Here is a 19,608-nt window from a genome sequence, read left to right as displayed (position 1 = left end):
GTATCTTAGATTATGACCAGTCCCTATCTGGAAACCACTTCAAAAGAATACACATTAACATTTCTACGCTGAACGTTACCGCTGATTTCCGCCTTAATATTTGTAGAAAGACCATTTTTGTTGTTGTTGCTCTCTGCAACCCTGAGCTGGAGGAGCACAGTCAGAACTGAAGGACTGACATATGACACCTTTCTCTGTGCAGTATTTGCAAGGCGTTACGGGTATGACAGAGTTTAGGTTATTTTTAAAATGGTCTGCTTGAAATAGTCATTTGGAATACCAACTGTCTCACTGCCATCAGGATCAACTACAAAAGCTATAATGGGTATGTTGGTATGGATCTTCTGATGTAAGAATTAAGTCTCATATATATTTATTGCTGTGATTCTTGTGAGCGCTTTGCAAAACTTCAAGGTAAGTGCTGTCTAAAAAGAGCAAATGTTTTTGTAGGAGTTAGATGAACTGTGTGTTGTGTCCGTTTTCAGCTACATGTAAAAGTAAGATTAGAATTGTCTTTTTAGGGAAGAGGGCATTTTACTGCTTGTTTTGGATCCCATCTCCTTTCTAACAGTAGAGTGATAGGAGTATGAGAAGAATATTATATTTACAGAGGGACTTGAGAAACTGCAAGCTAGCCAAAGCAAGAACTGGTTCATTTGTTTGTTTATTTGTCCAAAACGGCATATGAACACTTCCCTTTTCCTGAGACTACTTGGTTGACTTACTGTGATTGGAAGAAAATACCAAAGAATGAAATTGATTTGGTTCTGGAATCTATGTCTCAGTTAAGTGACTTTCTTGCACTTTGGAACATCTCAGTGCTCTTGGAAGTTAAAAGCTTCGTGGAAGCCTATCTGGGTTATAGAATGATATCTTCTACAGTGAGTTAGGTGTTCTGTCCTTATGGCAGTCGGACTATCCAACTGGAAATAGCATTCAGCAAGAGACTCAGTGAGTTCACCTGTAGGAAGATGAGGAAAACTAGGAAGGGAATTTAGGAAAGTCTATCGAGGAAGAAAAAGGAGGTTAATACCCTTCTACTCATTTGGTTAGTGCATATAATAGCTATTTTGTGTCTAGGTCATGGTATTTATGTTCTGTTGGATGTCTTACGACACAAAAGTGCCTAGGTATCTGTGCTTGCATCTGACTAATTCACTGCTGCTTGCTGTTTTCCCTACACTCTCCCATAATGTGATCAAGGAAAATTGCAGATAAATTATCAAGGAAAAAAATTAAGTGCTGGCGTTTAACTTCCTCCACAGAATTCAACCGGCTTATTAATTTTGCTTTTAATGGGCACAAATAACAGACGCTGGCAAGAAGTTAGGCCTTTCACTTTTCTCCACTTTCCTGATGTGATTATAGCAGGTCTGCAGCTGTTACCGATGCACAAACAATACAGAAATGCGATCCGTGCTACTATGTAAAGGGCATAATCAAATCTCATTTCTAAAGGCATGCTCCTTGTTCCAGAAGGCTGTAGGAATTCCAGGTGAAGCAACTGAAGTGCTCAGGTTTCATAGTAAAATGGAAAATGTGCCTTCTGCGTGGGGGATCCATATCAGAAACAGGGAATTGAGGAGCTTCCGCTGGTTTGCAGACAAGATCTGGTGGAGCCGTGGAGCCATTCTGAAAAGGTTTTGTGCACTCTGTACCGGCTGGCTTGCTTTCTTGGGCCAGGCTGTCTGCTTGGAGCATCCCCAGGTATATGTCTAAACACACTGGGACAAAAAGACCTTCTGGAACTGTGCTGCTCAGCCTTTGAAGTTAGTGGAAGCCGTGCGTGCGCCTTCAGTCATTCCATGGGTATTATCACGTGTGCCTGGACAAGGTCTTCTTCTGCCTACCTGTGCACCTGCTTGGTAATACAAAGCACACCCCTGAATGCCTTCAAGTGTACAAGCAGCCTGCGCAGTGTTTGGATAAGGTGAACCAAGCAGTAAGGTACGTGTCCTGAAATGAGGCATAGCACTGCGTGTGTACAAACATACACGAGTGTTCGTATGCTGGCTTCTCAAAGAATACAAATAACCCTGCACTGCACAACGTGCTCCTCGTGGGGGGTGCAACATTTGTACCATCAACTTTCGAAAGTGTTATTTTGCTATAGAGCCTGAATACATTGCAGGCTATAATGACAGCAGAACAAAATGCAACAAAACAGTGCTGAGGTGTAATGCATGGTTGAGTAAAAAGATGAAAGATAATCGCTGCATTTGAATGAAGCATTTTAGGATGTTCTAGTGTTGAAATACTTGATAGAAGGATTTAAGCCGAAGTTTTGAAGAAGGAAAAAGAGGCTGGCATGGAAGAGAGGATCTTTCAAGCAGCAATGGTTTCACTGATGAAAGGGCAGAAGGCTGCAAGTGGGGTGATTTAATGGGTGGACAGGGTGGAGAATGAAGGTAACATTAGGGACTAAGCCTCTGGGGTCATTTTGCAAAGGTTGCCTATGACCCAGCAGAGGCAGGGATGTCAATCCGCTAAGCTCGAAATGGAGCATGAGGAGAAGGAAACATGCAAGGGATGGTGGAATTTGGTTTGTCTGACTTCCAGGCTGCTGTGATGATGTATTTCAGAAAGATGAAATAGGATAATTAAAACAGCTGGGTGCTGCTGCAGCCGATAGGAATGCATCTTAATTTGTACACTGTGTATAAGTTGCTTTTTCCTCATGAAAAATGTGTTTGTTACTGCAGTTGCAGCAGAATTCATAAACTCTCTGTAGAGAAAAGAACAACCACTGCTCAGGTGAGGGGGAAAGAAAAGCACCAGCTATTGCATTGCTCAAGAATAGGTAGGGAGGGATAAAGAAGCTTGCAGTGTAATCCTGCAGGATTACAGCTCGCTCTGTCTCTCTGCCCCGTCTCCTATCAGATATCCTATAGACGGAGGATGCAGTCACATGATTGTTACTGCTTCCTCCCCATGACATCAGTGCTTTGCAGCCATACCACCAAAGAAAGGATGCTTTTAAAATCTTTGGGACTGGGCTAAATGATGTTGAATTGCAGGTAAGCAACATTAATTCTTCAACAGATTAGCGTGCTTGTGTGCTGCCATCCTGGAGCTCCGGCTCAGCTAGGCAGAGTTCCTGCTAGAAAAGAAAGCAGAACAGATTCTTTACGAGCAGAGGGCTTGCAAGTGCAGAGGCTGCTTGCTGCTGTGTGCTGCTCTTCCAGCTGACATCTCCAGCAGAAAGGCTGCCAGCTGGAGCCTTAAAGCTGAGGAAGGCCCTTTGTCCCTGCGTTTCGATATGGCTCCTTCGTGTGTCTGCTGAGCTTTATTTTGCGGGAGCAGCCATCATCATGCAGCCGTGCGGAGAGAGGAGGGAGCAGCAGTACTGTTTTCATTGCATTGCCAGTCCTGTGGCTTATTGCTGTGGGCTTTTTCTCATTCTAAAGGCTGCCTAAAGGAAGTTGTTGTAGAGAGAGATGCATCTGAGCTTAAAAAGGAATGAGGATTAACTTGCTTAAGGGGTTAGCAGATGTATTTGGGGAAAGAGGCTTTTCCTTCATTAATTTTTGCTGACGTGGTTTGCAAGTACCCAGTCTGACAGGTTTTTTGCATGATCTGCTGTAGTTTAGGATAGGTATCGTTTGTCATCCAACATCAACGTGGAAAATAGTATTCCAGAAGGGACATCGGGGATGACAGGCAGATTTTCAGCTCTTACACAAGCTGCTCTAAAGGCTGAAATATCCCCACTGAACGGCTGTTTCGGACAGTGGTATTTCTGTGGCAAAGTCCAGAACCTGTTTTCTTTTCCTACAGTGGTGCACTCTATACGAATACATGAGGACACAAATTTGTAGAGCGTGGCTTTTGTGGCCTTTTAAAAAAAAATTCTGAATGTATCTTTAAATATATGTTGGCTTTTTATTTGCATTGCATTATTATTGTCCTTAATATAAACGGTAGAATGATAGAAGCAGGAAGCTGAATTCATGTTTGAGGTCATATTAGTCAGAGAAGTGAAAATGTGCTTGTTTATTTTTGCATTAAGAATTCTGATGAATAAATGTGCGCTCCTGAAAGAGAATGGAGGATGACTCAGCTGCAGCTCCATAGGGCAGGCAGGCAGGTGTTATGTCAGTCACAGCGTGCGGAATGTTCTCTTATTGCTGAAAACCCTCCTCTCTGTTCAAGTATTTTGTTCTTTCCCATCGCTGAGAAACACAGAAGTGTGGCGTGGCTCTGCTCACAGCCAAACACCTGAGGAGATTTTGCATCTCTGGTGTTGGTGTGTAGGCTGCACATCCTGGAGAGAGGTACATTCCGGTCTCGGGTAATGAGGTATGTGGTTGTGTCAGGGTCAGAAAATATGGAAAAAAAAAGAAAGAGATATGGAAAACAAAGTGAAAGTGAAAAATGAAACACTGAAACCAATGAAGATGGCGGTTTTTTAGAAACAGAAAGCCTGTTTAAAATTATTTCTTCAAATAGAATCTTTGCTTTTTCAAGATGTAGCCTGAAAAGCAATAGAAATGCAAACCTGTCACTTGATGAGATAGAAGGCTGTATGTATCCTGATGGCCCCGGTGCTGAATTTCCTCTTAACTTCCTCTGAAGCATCAGGAGAAGTCCTGGCTCAATTCTTTCTAGCACTTAGGAGTGCACCAAGTTTGGTTCCTGCTCGCCGTGCATGCAGGGACATGGCCCTTTGCCCTCATGAAGTGCACGACCCCCCTGCTGCCACACACCAATGTTACAGACACAACGTCCTTTTTTCATCAGCCCTGATCGTATTTGAGTGCTGTGTGGAAATATGTATAAAGCAGTAGTTCTCCTTGGCTCCTGATTTTTGAGTCAGGGCCTTTTTGTGCAACAGGGGACAAGGTATCAGCTTAATTGCATGCTGGGGCAACTCTGAAATGGAAGGACTCAAATCTTTTAACAGCTATTTTCTATAAAATGGCAACCCTGGAAATAGTGCTGGTCGAAAGGCTGTGCTTGCCCAGGCATGTTGTGTTTCACTGAGGGCACTGCTCCATCTGGCTTCTGGTAGTGCCCATCCCCTTGCCAAGGGAGGCAGCAGCCTGGGCCTTCTAAAGCAGGACTGGAGGGGGTCCCAGGGATGGTGTTGGATGGTCTTCCTGGAGCAAACAGATAGGGAAACAGGGACAGGTTATAGATGTCTTAGTCTTCATACTTTTCTCAGTGCATATGTGTACATACGCAGAAGGTTCTGGGTTTGCTCAGATTTCTTCCTCTCTAGACCAGAAGAACCAACAATCACATATGACCTGCAGCTGATGCTAGCGGAGGAAGGCTGGCAGGTTTCCTGCAGGTTGCTGTTCCTAAAGCACTTCTAACGTACTGCTCTCAAACATTATCACAAGGGGGGGGGTTTCTCCATCTTGCAGGTGGGGGAACTTGGAGGTATGAAGTCACCATTCTGTAAGCGCACAGCCCACCAGCAGCAGACACTGCTGTACAAACCAGTGCCCTCTCAGAAAAACACAAACCTCCATCTGCATTGGGGTGACTCACTGCTTCCACTCAAATCATGAGAAGTGACATGGCAGAACACATTAATGGCTTTTCCACTGCAGGTTTACCAGCTTTATTTTAAGCTGAGAGCTTAAAAATGTTTTCAGTGAGAGGTTTATTTAATGCTGTTAAATGCACCGTTTAAGGGGGTGGCTTTTTAGGAGTAAAAGTGCAGCTGTCTTCTCTCTGAATATATATATATTTCTCCTGGAAACTGATTTATTTCTGTTAATGTCATCATTTTCTGACTGAGGAAACAAAGGGCAGTGCTGCAAACCAAGCAAACTTCTTGGGACATCACCCAGTCCCACCTCCTGCTAAGGCAGGTTCCCTGCAGTAGGTTGCCCAGGAAAGCATCCAGGCGGGTTTTGAATATCTCCGGAGAAGGAGATACTCCTTCAAAAAATCAAGGTATGTTGGGTTGTTGCATGCCTGCAGGGTTCGTGGTGCTGGTGGGATGTCAGCAGAAGGACATCCTTTAATAAAGGTTTTTCAGCTTCGTTTGAGAAATGCAGACCACTTATGTTCCATAACAACGCTTTGCTTGTGCCGTTTCCGCAGCCCCGACATCAATGCTAGCAACTATATTTACTGGGGAGACTGCTAAAGCTTGCTGGAAATAACAGAGAGAAGTATGTTTAGCAGTATTTTTCTTAACAGCGGAGTCCATTTTGAGTGATGCAAGTGCAAACATTCCACTTGACATTTTCGGGAAAGAATTAGGTTCCCCCTCACCCCCCCCCTTCCTGACATAACTCAGCAGCTGAACTAATTTTGCTCAAATTTTCCAAGAAACTTTGAGTGGAGACCAGACACGTGATGTTTCATACCAAAGGAACTTGCCTCCAAAGGGAGACCCACTCCGGGAGGGAGCTGGGTTGCGCTGGGTGCACAGGCCTCCGGTGCCGAGGGTTAGTGCCGTGGCCCAGAGGCCTCTCAGGAGGTTAAGGGCAGCAGGCCTAGCTCTGCTGTGGCTGCTACGTCCCCTGCCACAGGGGCTAGGTACCTCAGCTATTTGTTATAGCTCCCACTGGCTGTGGGGCATGTGGGGTGCCCAGGCTTCCAAACAGGCTGTGCTGCCCCGCCCCCTGGGCCCCAGGCCTTGCATCCCCTGTGCTCCAGGCCCGCTCCCATATTGCTGCTGTCATCGTAGCCTTAGCACGTGTGGTGGCTGAAGGGAGTGTTCGGAGACTGTGGTTCAGGCTGGAGGAGACTTCTATGCTTCAGTTTTCCACCGCCTATCCCAAATATTTCCCCCCTCTGCCTCCCAGGCCCTCTCCCCTGTGATGTGCTGCCCTGTGCTTTCTGAGTTTGGCTGCAGCTTCATCGTTTTTTCCATAGAGGTTACTCAGGGTAAAGCAACACATCCAAGATTGGCCGTATGTAGCTTGCCCATGCTACCACAGCAGAAAGCTCCTTAATGTGAGGTGATGGGGCCATACAGTAACGTGCTGCAGTGTTTTAAAGTTATGTTCCAGATATGGCGGTCTGCCTGTGTTTGTGCTGCGGGAGATGGCAGGGTTTCACAGTATGGTTTTCTCGTATACTGGGACCAAGCCATTAATCCTTGAACTGTAAGAAAGGGATTTGCCAATGTTATTATCCATCTTTATTTTTCCCATTTTAACTGCTCTATGCTTTTTTTTTTTAATGCCACATTATGTTTCCAAAAAAGCCTGTGACCGAGTTCAGCATTTTCTTATTTTTCAAGGAGTCCTTGCTCTGATCCTAGGCCATGCCAGTGTTTTTTAAGCACCACTGTTAAGGCAGAGAGTCAATAAATGGATCGCCTTGTTCAATCTGAGGCTCTCAAGATGAATAGCCTTATATCGCTCATGGGTATTTTTCAGACTGGAGAAAACTGCACATTTAACTCACGGTTCAGCCTGCCTCTACTGAAGACATCTTTCTTGTAAGATGCTGTGGGATGATGATGGTCTCATAACCATTTACCTCCTTCTTGTAGGATGTGCTGTTTCTAGGTCATCTGCTATGTGGCGGGGGAGGGAGGTGGAATTGTATCTATCCCCCTTGGCATTTTGATTCCCAACTAAATAAACCTTGTGCTGTCACTGCTCCCCAAAAGGCATATTGTGCCCCTAGTAATCTTGCTATACTTTTCATTCATTTATTTCAAGGCAACTTCATAATGCCTGTGCGTGCCCACACCCTGTTCTATCAAGCCTATTTTCTCCTGCCAGGCAGTGCTGAATGCCTCTGGTGTGACTGTACTCTGATCTGGGACCCTTGTCCTGCAGTGTGGGCCTCAGCCTCATCCCCTTATGGCTCTTTCTGAATGCTGACTTCTCCAGCTCACTCTGCTGGTGCAGTAGTGACCTGCTGCTGGCATGGCACCCAGCTCTTCAGATGAGATGCTTGTGCTCAGCAGGTCACACTGAGCAGTTTGTGGCAAGGAGTATAGCTGGCCATGAGGCTGAGGCACTGCGCTTGGTTTCTTTGAGCACTCAGTACTAGGAACATTCAGTACTAAAATCAAGCAGAGAGAGTGGCAATTCATCTATCATTCTATATGATTGCCAGCTGGTAAACCAGTAAGACTGCACTGTTCATCATCAGATCCTAAGCAAAACGTTCAAGGAACGTTTGGGCGTTGAGTTGAGGGACATGGTTTAGTGAGAACCATTGGTGATGGGTGAATGGTTGGACTGGATGATCCTGTGGGTCTTTTCCAACTGTTGTGATTCTATGATTCTAAAATTAAGTCCCAGGGATTTTGATGTGCCCAGGAAAAGTCACTCCAAAGAAATACAGACTGGGGAACTTGCAGCAGGCATTTAGGGTTCTGCTTTCTCCTACTAGCCTCCTGTCACAACCACTTCATGCTACAGCAAAGGAGTCATTGACAGAGGTGTGCTGTGCTGTTTGCATGGTTGTTTTTCACATAGCAAACTCCACGCTGCTACTTTTACAGAAAACAGCACAAAGATGAAAGTGTGTAGGGGAACATTCATCTGCTAGAAATACTGTAAGTGTTGGAGTAGTTCAGTAACTGTGATCTGTTAAAAGTAACTTAAAACTTGTTAGAAATGCGTTTCAAAATGTACTGGGTGTTGTGTCCAATTAAAACAGAAAACAGGATGAGGAGACCATAGCAGATCTAGTAGCAATAGACAAGGGCCAGGACTTTTCCTTTGATGACTGTTCAGCTCGTTGTTTCTCATCAGTGTACTCTTCAGCTTCTTTGAACCATGGGATGTTTTGGACTGTGCTTGCCATGTCAAGTATATTTCAGATCAAATCAGTCAGTTAATGTAATACGTACAGTGTCAGTTCACTGATACAGCTCTTCTAGCTGTGGGTTTTACATTTACACACGCTATAGCAGTGCCATAAAGTTCAGAGGTGGTCAGCATTTCTATTATAAATGTAAGTTATCTGTTTTCCATACAATTTATTTCCAAGCTGCTGTGTTTCGTACAGCTGATTTGAATCACAAGTTGAGTTTACTCACTGTGGGACCTGCAGGAAAAAAAACACAGCCTTAAATATGACAGTACTACTTAGAAGAAAAAAGAAAAAAATGGGATAAATACAACCAAAGAGACCTATGCTTACAGTCTATATCGTACCTGTTGTGCTCTTGGACATATCCCAGCCCACCAGCCAGCTCACCATGGCTTCTGCAGGCTGTCTGCACTAATCCATGCGTTGTTTTCTTTATCTGGGATGTTTCAGAGATTACTTAAAAATTATCTGGTTTTATACCAACACCAAGTCCTATGGACTAATACTTAAGCTGTGCTTTTGATCTTTGTCTCCATCTCCTCTCATGCAATACTTCACAAGTTTATTGGTTCCAATAGGTTTGTTTCTTCATTCAGCTTTTAGCAATAATCCGTTTACAGTTGATAAAGCAGAATATTGATTAAAACTTCGAGTTGTAGATATATTAAGCTATTCAGTGACAAAGAGCTGAAGAAGACTCTTTCCATGCTGAATCACAGGGAATTAAATGGCGAATGTGATTCAAGGCCAATAAAGACAAAATGATGGGGGTAATGACCCTAAGATTCTACAGAATGATGAGCTTGTGCCTCTCATGGAGTATATCTTGGAGTTACAGAAGATTGCTCAGGGAAAACATTGGATGCATGCCCTGAGCATAATGAATGCCAGGAATTATTAGAAAAGAATAGGGGACTAAGCAGGAAATATTTGCTGCTGGACAAACTGTTTCACCAGCATCTGGAAAAGTAGTTGAAAGGGCAGCAACGACATCTGAGACATGGAACTACAAAGGGACAACATGCGCATCCAAGAGTCACTCAGCAGCATAACAACATTCAACACTTTTCAGTATATATAGGCTTTGCTGGAGTATCCAAATTCCTTAGATATTTGGGTATTAGGAGTGGGTAAGAGTTGCATTTATTACTAATTCTGTATGCAATGATATTGCAATGTTTTCTTTCAAATTAATGAGGCAAGAATGGCTACTTCTGATGTCTCTGTGATCTGTGAACAGAAACTGTCGCTTATTTGGAACGATCTATCATCTCATGATAATGTAAATGTCTCAAATATGTGAGATTAGTTGCCTCTGAATAGCGTTTCTCTCTCCTCATCAGCTACAAAAGGAGGTTAGATTGTAGTGTCCGGAGTCTAGTACAGATTTGTGATGCTGGATAAGACAACTCGCACCATCAGTATTTGTACTTTTGCTGTCGTCAGAGTGGATTGCTACTGTGCACCTGGCTACAGTCCATGTTTGGATGGCATTCACTTGCCCTTAATGTTAGTGTATTAAAGTATCCATAACTAAATTGTTAGTGTAAGGCTGTAGTTCTGGCGGCAGGAATGGAAGGATCTCTGCAAGAACCTCTGGAAGACAAGTTAACCTATCCTGAAAGAAGCTTTGGAGACTGTTTCAGATGCCTCAAAAAGGTGAGATAAATAATTGCCAATAAAGAGAAAGACAGTGGTACTTAATAGTGCTTACTGCCAGCACATAAGAATCGTGGCATCTCTATACAACTCAATTAAAAGTGTTGGAGCCAGAATTGGGTTTTTTCTAATCTGACATCACATCTCCACATTCAGAAGCATGGCAGCTGGCATGGAGTTTCAGGCAGATAATCATCCATCTAGCTGCAGTTTCTAGATACTTGAACGCTATCTGGAGTTCAAAGTTTGTTTTCTGAGTCTTCCACAGCCCTGCAGTCTCTAGTACGTCCTTGTGTCCCTGGGCATGCTGCACAACACGTATGTTTGGGATAGATTCAGGCTAAGATTGTAATTACCCACATACTTGTGGTCTGGCCTGGTATTATCCATCACAAAACTGACATATGCCAGACATTGACAGAGTACTTAAGAAGCTATTTTTATGTGGTATAACTAGCGTATTGGGTAACTTTCTTGTAGCATTAAGGAGAACTTGCCAACTCTTTCAACACAATAGTTTCCAGGCATTTTTTATAAAGCAACAGGATTGCCTGGGTTCAGGCAAGCAGTCTGGACTGCATGTTCCTTACAGGTACTTCTTCACTGTATGGGGATAGTAGGTTGACGGAAATGATCTGTGTGCTACAAAATAATAGCACTGTCTGATTCTTTCTCTTCATTCCAGCTTCCCATACCAGCTTCCCATTTCAGCCGCCAGCCATGGTTTACAAGACGCTGAACTTGAGACCATGTGCAGCTTCAGCTTCCTGGTGTCAGCTGCAGCGTCCTATCTTCGGACTCTCATTTTCCTTACTAGTGCAGGAGTGTGCTCTCATCTGCTTTGCTAAGTACTCCTGTTTTCAACTGTCACTCCTCTTTTTAACCACTTCCATCTTCTGGCTCCTCATTTGTGCTCTGCAGCACCACATGGGACACCTGCTCTGCATTTGGCCACCTTCCCCAAGCTGAGACTGCCCTGCTTGATTCTCCTGCAGACAAACATACTCAGTTTGCACACTTAAAAGGACTTCTACAGAATTACAGTGGTGACCTGCTGTTTGTAAGATAATGTTTTTCTCAGCTGCTTGGGCTGAGCACACTGGTTGTGTAGTCCAAAAAGTCCTCCTACTCAGTGGAGTGCAAAGAAATAGACAGTGGTGGAGCTGAGTATTCATGCTTGTTATATCCCTGGAGTCAACACTGGGGCAAAAGATTAAATGGATAGGATTCAAATAAAACAGTTGAAAATGGGTAATGTGTGGAAAAAAGGCAGTAAATAAAGCAGGCTGAGCACAGCAGCAGAGTGCATGGATGTTTGATTTAAAGCTCATCTGCCATGTTTTTCCCTCTTCTAATCACAGAATTGGGAGATTTCCTCACTGCTTCGAAGATCTAAATTCTGCACGTGAAATCAGTGTCTCCAAATCTGAAGGAGGAATGTAGATTGCAGTTTTTAGTGCTGCACTAGCCTCATCCATAACCTGCAAAAATTGCATTGTGTCTGTCAAGGGATTACTGGCTCTGCAGGGTCAGTTCTGTAAGACTCAAAGTCTGCATTTGTCACTAGTTGTCTTGTATATTTTCTTGTGTGTGTGTTGTTTTTCCTTGTGAGGTGACAGTAGCCTAATACACTGTTGCTCTTTTCCATAATTTTATTATTATTTTTATGTTCACCTTTTCAGATTGCAAATTGTACGTACTCCCCAGAAGACACTATTACCCAGACACCTATTTTAGGATGGGTAACACTATGTCACTCTTTAAAGCAACACATCCTTCTCTGTCTCCAGAGGAAGCCTAGGTAGTTCTTGCGGTCTAGACACCAAACTTTAGGATGGATGAAATTAAGTTGGTTGAATCTTGTGTGCCTGAAATACTTATTTAAAAGACTCTCTTGCTACTACAGGTTCCTTATGTTGGGAATGATGTCAGCCTTTTCTGTCTCCTGTTCTATTAATAACTGCTTTGATTGTTGACTCTGTAAAGGAGACAGTCCTTGCATATAGCCAAATGCTTCTGAGGTCTTCATGGGAAAGGGAGGTACAGTGGTTACAAGGTAACTTCATCCTGCGCTAATGAGGATCTCATAGAATCACTAAGACTGGAAAAGTCTCTAAGAACAACGAGTCCGATCACAATCCCATCCTCGCTATGCCCACTAACCACATCCCTCAGTGCCACATCTACATGTTTCTTGAACAGCTCCAGGGATGGTGACTCCACCACCTCCCTGGGCAGCCTGTGCCACTGCCTCACCATTCTTTCCGAGAATTTTTCCTAATATTCCATTACCTCCCATCCTATCACTGGAGATTACTGATTACCTGGGAGAAGTGGCCAACCCCCAACTTGCTATAAACTCCTTTCAGATCATTATAGAGCAATAAGATCTCTGCTGAGCCTCGTCTTCTCTGGACTGAACAATTAATCCCAGTTCTCTCATCTGCTTCTCCTAAGACTTGTGCTCCACATCCTTCACAGCTGCATTGCCCTTCTCTGGACATACTCCAGGGCATCAATGTCTTTCCTGTATTGAGGGGCCCAAAACTGAACACAGTACTCAAGGCGTAACCTTGGCACTTGGTCTTGTTGTACCTCGTAAAATTGGCCTCAGCCCAGCAATCCAACCAATCCACATCCCTCTGTAGGGCCTTCCTACCCCCAGGCAGATCGACACTTTCTCCCACTTCGATCTGGGAGTGTACTGAGAGTGCATCCAATCCCCTTGTCCAGATTGTCAATAAAGATATTAAACAGGACAGGCCCCAATATTGACCCCTGAGGAACACTGCTCATGACCTATTGCCAGCTGGATTGAGCTGTATTCATCACCTCTCACTGTGCCCGTCATCCAGCCAGTGTATTATTCAGTGAAGAGTAGAATTGTCCAAACTGTATGTTACTGCATTCTCCAGGATAATGCTATGGGAGACAGTGTCAACTATACCTATATGAAGTAGGTATAGTTTCTGAGGCTTCAGGACAATAGGCATGGTTGGTTCTCTGCTTTCATTTCTAGTCTGAAAACCCAGATGAATGATAAATGGTAAATTTTAGTGTATTATCGTTTGTCTTCTGAGCTAGTAACTTTGTCTTCTCAGTAACCTCACTGCAGGTAGGGCACTTCTTCCAGCATGTGATCAGCATTTACCTTTGCAGAAGAAGCCCAGAACCATCCTGGGTTTTGGGGCAATATTTGCAAAAAAAAAAAAAAAGTGATATTTCTGCACTTGGACACTATATTTGTTTGTGTTGGTTTTTAAGAGTTTGCCAAGCTCTTAAAGTAATCTTTAGCAGTATACTTTTCCTAGTGGTAATGCGTAGACCTCAGTAAGTGCCCACTAGAATTGCTGAGCCATGTTTTCTTGAGTTTGTGGTTTGTGGAGGGATTTTGGAAAACTTGATTCTGACATGTCTGGCAAAGCTGCATGAATTTACTGAAAAACTTGTTTTCCCCTCTATACAGACCCTAATATGGTTAATGCAGGAGAAATGAATGGTTCTGGCAACCTGATGGATTTTCTGGATGAGCCTTTTCCTGATGTTGGGACTTACGAAGATTTCCACACTATTGACTGGCTGCGAGAGAAATCCCGTGACACTGACCGCCATAGGAAGGTAATGGCAGCTGCATTTGGTGTGCCACAGACCATGAGTTTTGGCCATCCCAGCTGCGAGAAAAAGCAACAGTTTTCCAATGCTCTTAACTCCTACTTTGCAGTATCATTTGAGAACTTATAAAAATACAGATGTGATATATCCTGAGTTTGTGAATGTGGAAGTGTTTTCTGCAGTTTATAGCAGAGCATCTCTAAAATGTGGTTGGGACTGGAGGGAGTAGAGAGTAGAAGAATTTTTAACCTACTTTTGAGTGGATTAATTTTTTTTTTTTTGTTTGTTTCGCCATGATGCACTGAAATTGTGTTAGCCTGAATCAAAAACACAGCTCTATGTACATATTGTTTCAGATTACAAGCAAAAGTAAGGAATCCATATGGGAATTCATCAAGAGTTTGCTGGATGCCTGGTCAGGATGGGTTGTAATGCTTCTCATAGGACTACTGGCAGGTACGTGTGTGGTACATTACTTGTTCCCGGAACCACCTCACCCAAATTTGCTGCAGTGCCATTTGTTTCTCTCTTTACTTTGTTCTCTGTTTGCTGATGTTTCAAGCTAAAAAAAAAAAAAAAAAAAAAAAAAAAAAAGTTATGTATCTATGCAGTTATAATACTTAATAAAAGCATTCCTGTTGAGTACTGACTTAGAAAAAATGCTATTAATCCGTAGAGGGATTTTCCTTGAAAATATGTATGTAAGTACTTTGCACTCAATTGACTACTTTCACTTTCTGAGTCTTCAATTCACACTAGCCGGTTTTATTGTAGGTTTTTTTTCCTTGTCTTCACTTAGCTGCATTCTGCAAGTAGATGTTGTCATGTGGGGAAAGAAAATGTTGGTCATGGACAGTCAGGAGGGAGCTCTGTCAATCATTATGTCCACTTGGTTATCTTTTTATATATGCATGAAGGGAAAATACAGTTTCAAACTCAGTTCTGCATTTGCTCTCAAGCCAGACAGACATTACATATTTAACAGCCTGTTTGAACTCAGGTGACAAGTTCATTAATTGCTCAAATTGCTCCTGTCTTTTGCATGCTTTAGCACATCTTCCAACTTGGAAAGCTCTACTTCTATTACGAAGTTGAAACATCTGTCATTTTTTTTTATACTTTTCCAGTGATGTCAGGGTGCTCTTGTATGACAGTGCTTGGTAGAACCACGATGCAAAGCTTCACTGTTTCCAAGAAGTGTGAATCTCTTGCTATCTGTCAAGTTAACACATTTATCATAGCTGTTTGGCTGTGTTAGAAGTGCTGGGGAAGGTCTTGAGAAAACCTTGCTGAAGTGACGTTTTGGCAAATCGTTCTTTGTATACATGTTTCCATAGTAGTTTTGATCCGTGAATGAGATGGGAAGAAAGTCCAAGGTTTGTTTCACTTCCAGTTCACAATAAAAGCCCCGGCACTGTCAAGGTTATAGAAACCCAGAACTGAGAACCTACAGTAAAACTCTAATGCTCATACATCTATCCTACATACTGAAGGTCGAGGGTAAGCTGGAGCTGAGGTGCGTTAACTTTTGCAAACTTTGTGATGACACAGGTGCAGAACAGCACGTTTAACCACAAAGAATAGAGATTAGTCTGTTTTTTAATTGGGCAAGGACTTGTGAATCAGTAAGAGAACAAAAAATCTGCGTGCTCGTGATCTGGGCTGTAGACTTTGCCTGCCCTTGGAATGATATATGTGTTCTGTGCCTGTCAAAGATGGAGCCTTGGCTCAGCTCCATGGCTGTGGGGCAGCTCTTGGGCAGCTGAATCTAGGGGCAAGGACAGGGGATGATGAGGAGGGGGAAAGCAGCAGCAGTAGTATCCAGTGCATGGACTGTACCCCTGCCACAGTCTCACTGGGGACAGAGGCCAGCAAGGTGGGACTTCTGGGGAAGAGGATGGCAGGAGCCTCTGCATATTTCCAAAGGCACTTAGAAAAGTTATTCAGGCCCAGGAGTTTAAAGTTAGTTTAAGTTTTTCATTCCAGGTGGAGGATGTATAGTCCAGGGGACCAAATTCCGTTCCTTTGATGGAAAAATATGGAAATAAACATATGCTATATTGCAGTTTTGCAGTGACTTGTCTAGACAGCAATGTTAAGATGTCTAGCTTAACAGTTAAAGGATTGACTTTCTGAGATGCTGAGCAGTCTGCAACTTCCATTAATTTCACTTGAGGTTGCAAAGATTTAGAACTTGGATAAAATCTAGTTCTGGCTACTGGGCTTATGAATCAATAACTGTTGTACTATCATGCAAGCACTGGTCTTTTCCTCTTGTGATTTTCTTCTCTGTAAAATACATGTAGTAAATCATACCATTTTTCTCTTTATGTGGATCCCATGTAGCAAATGGGATTAGTTCAGCATATAATTAAGCACGTTTTCTTAGAGGCACTGTGGTATGTAGAAGCTTGTGTTAGGGAACTGAATGTTATTTTCCTACTCTGTTATTCACTTGATTAGGGGAAAATATTCAAAAGCTCCTTCATTTGCACCTTCTACTTAGGTAGCATTAATATTAAATTGTCTGATTATGGATTATGTGAATTTCAAAGATTGGAGTGACAACAGAGAATGATAAATATCCATCAACAGATGTAAGAGGCACAGCATTTGGTGCTTATTCTCAAGGGCTGAGGATTCTTCATGCTATTTCCTGAAAGTTTCAGAAAATTGGAGGAGAATTTAGTTTACTGTAAACTCACTGAGTTATGCATGCTGATGTTACTCACAACATGATGGTTTCTAGTCATCTAAGAACGTATTTCATCATTTCCAAAGAAAGTTGGGAAACGGAAAGAGAGTGCAAGAGAAAGCCAAGGCCTACAAAGAAAGTCACTGTTACAGGCATCACTACTCCTGCAGCCTGTTTTATTTTGGTCTCATCTGGTATCTGATGAGAAGTAAAGGCCTTAAGATGCGCCAGGAGAGGTTCAGGTTGGATATTAGGAAAAATTCTTCTCAGAAAGAGCAGTGAGGCAGTGGCACAGGCTGCCCAGGGAGGTGGTGGAGTCACCGTCCCTGGAGGTGTTCAACAAACATGTGGATGTGGCACTGAGGGATGTGGTTAGTGGGCATGGTGTGATGGGTTGGTGGTTGGACTAAATGATCTTAGAGATCTTTTCCAACCCTAGTGATTCTATGATTCTGTGTATAGTTCTTCATACTCTTCCATTCCAACAAAAATTCTACACTGCTAATATAGTTGAGTTTGTGTAGTAACAGGTACTCTTCCTAAGGCACTGAGAATATATGCTCATGTGTAAAGCTCTGTGGATGTTATTATTTTTTGTTCTATGAATAAAAAGCGGGTCGTGCATGCCTGAATTATTTGATATTTTTTCTTCTTATTTCATAGAAACAAAAAGCAGAAACTTTATTTACAGGTCAAATGAACTGACTCCTAGGGAAAAAGGGAGCAAGCCACCCACGCCTCCTCCCTTCAGTTGATTGGATACTTAGCAGGAACCAGAAAAAATAAAAGTTTTGAAACTATAAAAACTATCCATTACCTTTTCCAAAATATTTTAATCATCTCACTGAAAGTCACCGACAAAATACACTGGAAAAGCAATGTTTCCCTTAGGGTCACACCACGTGAAATTTACGCGTCTTCTGACCACTGGATGTCGCTGTAGCTCTGTGTAGTTGCGGGGGAAAAGCTTAAATAGGGTTTACGTCCACAAGGAGAGAATTTGAAGAATAATTTTAATCTATGTGTTCGGATCGGTAATGAATGTACACATCAAGAGTCTGATTCCATTAAGTTCATAAGTCAAAATTTGGCATCCATATTGTTTTTGCACTGAAACCATCCTTTTAAAAGGTTGCTGTCTTGGGACCAGAAAGACTAAAGGAAAGCAGCAGCGTCCTCCCCCCGTCCACCCCTGAAATGCACAGTGAGGCTTGGGCCCTGTGGCCTAGTCCTTACACACAGCACTGCTGACCTGTGTCAGATGGTATGCCTGCCTGGTACAGGCTGCAGGAACAGGCCCAGCATTACCTAGGCCTTCCCTCTTTGTCAATTAGCCAGCATTAAAATAGCAGTATTTTTAAAAAGTGCTTTAGGAGAGAATGCTGATAGGTCAAACATGTTGGTATGGCCATTTGTTTGCAGTTCTCCCACTGTTTCTTCCACTTCTTTGGTATAACCATTAATCCCAATCCGAGCAATTCTATGATTCTATGGTTCTGTGATTCTGTGACATATTGCAGCTTCTTCCCCAGATGTTGTATTTTTGCTTTTATTATAAACAGACGTATTTACCTCATGGCTTGGTATTTTTCAATGCCACATCTCCTTTTTATGCATTTCCTTCTCCAGGCACATTAGCCGGAGTGATAGATTTAGCTGTGGATTGGATGACAGACCTGAAGGAAGGTGTCTGCCTGTCTGCATTCTGGTACAGCCACGAGCAGTGCTGCTGGACGTCTAATGAAACGACCTTTGATGACAGAGACAAATGTCCTCAGTGGCAGAAATGGTCTGAACTTCTTGTAAACCAGTCAGAGGTATGGGAGACCTGATTGGGGTGGGGTCAAGGAAGGCCAGGGAATGCCTCTTTTGCATACTTGCTGATGCTCTCTCCAGATAGATTCTCTTAAAGAGAATCTTATGAATGGAAAGTGATGTGTTTTTTTGTTTGGTTGATTGGTGCTGTTGCTTTGTTGTTGTTGTTTATTTTTAAAGACATTACTACAAGCAATATCTGCATAATTGAGGATAGGTCCCATTGTTACAATGCCATGTGTGATGGAAACCGGAAAACTGAATATGACATTGGGTAGGTGGGATGGATGTGTCACTGGAAAGAAAGGGCTTATGTGATATCAGAGTCCCTAATGGTTTGTTTTTAAAGACGTGGTGTTGCATTTTGGGTAATAATAAAGGAAAGAAAATACATACCTCATGGCATAAACCTTCTGCAGCCAGGCAATTGAAAATAGGTGACTTGGAGACATTGTCTCAGATCTTCCTCCAGCGTGGAGGTGGTCCAGCCCTGCAGAAAATGTTTGACGGCACCTTCATTGCTGTACAAGTTCGTCATTCATGTTCACTTCAGTGTTGCTTTAAGTTTGTAGTTAAAGTAATACTAGACGAGAGTGTCTGTGAATATGTACAACCCAATTTTCCATTCCAATTTTCCACTTCTAATTAACTGTAGTGAAGGTAGTGGGGTGCTTTACTGTTCCTGAACGTTCCCACCACAGGCAGAAATCTCTCTGTACAGCTTCCAGTCCGCAGTGCCAAACTTCCCTTTGCCAGAGGTTTTCTAGGCTTGCACAGTTTTTCATAAACAGATGGTTCAGATGGGTGTATCTTTGTAACGGTGAAGAAATATTACCGTGGTATAAAGTTCCAGGACTGGGGACAGGGTTGTAATTTAAGTGAACAAAAAATGTGGCAAATCAAAAGAGGGTAGAATGTTACAATTGTTATGGGATTTAGAAACCCTGTGCATGTGTTTGACATGCTGTTACTCTGAGAACCTGGAATACTTAAACAGAGCATTTCCTTGAGAAAATTTATTGCTTTCACCTGCTGCACAAGCTTACCCATCATGACTATTGTATGCTGTGGCTTATAAGAAAAGC

At 42.8% G+C, this 19,608-nt stretch overlaps 1 protein-coding gene across 4 annotated transcripts in view; it reads left to right on the top strand.

The window, feature by feature from the left end:
• The first annotated feature begins 290 nt into the window (after window positions 1-290).
• Window positions 291-19,608, top strand: part of CLCN4 (chloride voltage-gated channel 4) — a 40,445-nt gene continuing 21,127 nt past the window's right edge. The window contains exons 1-4 of one of the 4 annotated variants that reach the window (XM_040662494.2): window positions 291-325; window positions 13,868-14,019; window positions 14,370-14,469; window positions 18,338-18,525. In XM_040662494.2, the coding sequence (XP_040518428.1) occupies window positions 322-325; window positions 13,868-14,019; window positions 14,370-14,469; window positions 18,338-18,525 (444 nt within the window). In that variant the 5' untranslated portion in view covers window positions 291-321. Of the gene's footprint in view, window positions 415-2,925; window positions 4,300-13,867; window positions 14,020-14,369; window positions 14,470-18,337; window positions 18,526-19,608 lie in introns of those variants that run through there. The other 3 variants (XM_040662495.2, XM_004938401.5, XM_040662496.2) reach the window with 3 other exon arrangements.

Source organism: Gallus gallus, chromosome 1 (genome assembly GCF_016699485.2).
Source record: "Gallus gallus isolate bGalGal1 chromosome 1, bGalGal1.mat.broiler.GRCg7b, whole genome shotgun sequence".
Lineage (NCBI taxonomy): Eukaryota > Metazoa > Chordata > Aves > Galliformes > Phasianidae > Gallus > Gallus gallus.
The sequence above is the reverse complement of the archived record's forward strand: the minus strand, read 5'-3'. Positions and strand labels throughout refer to the sequence as shown.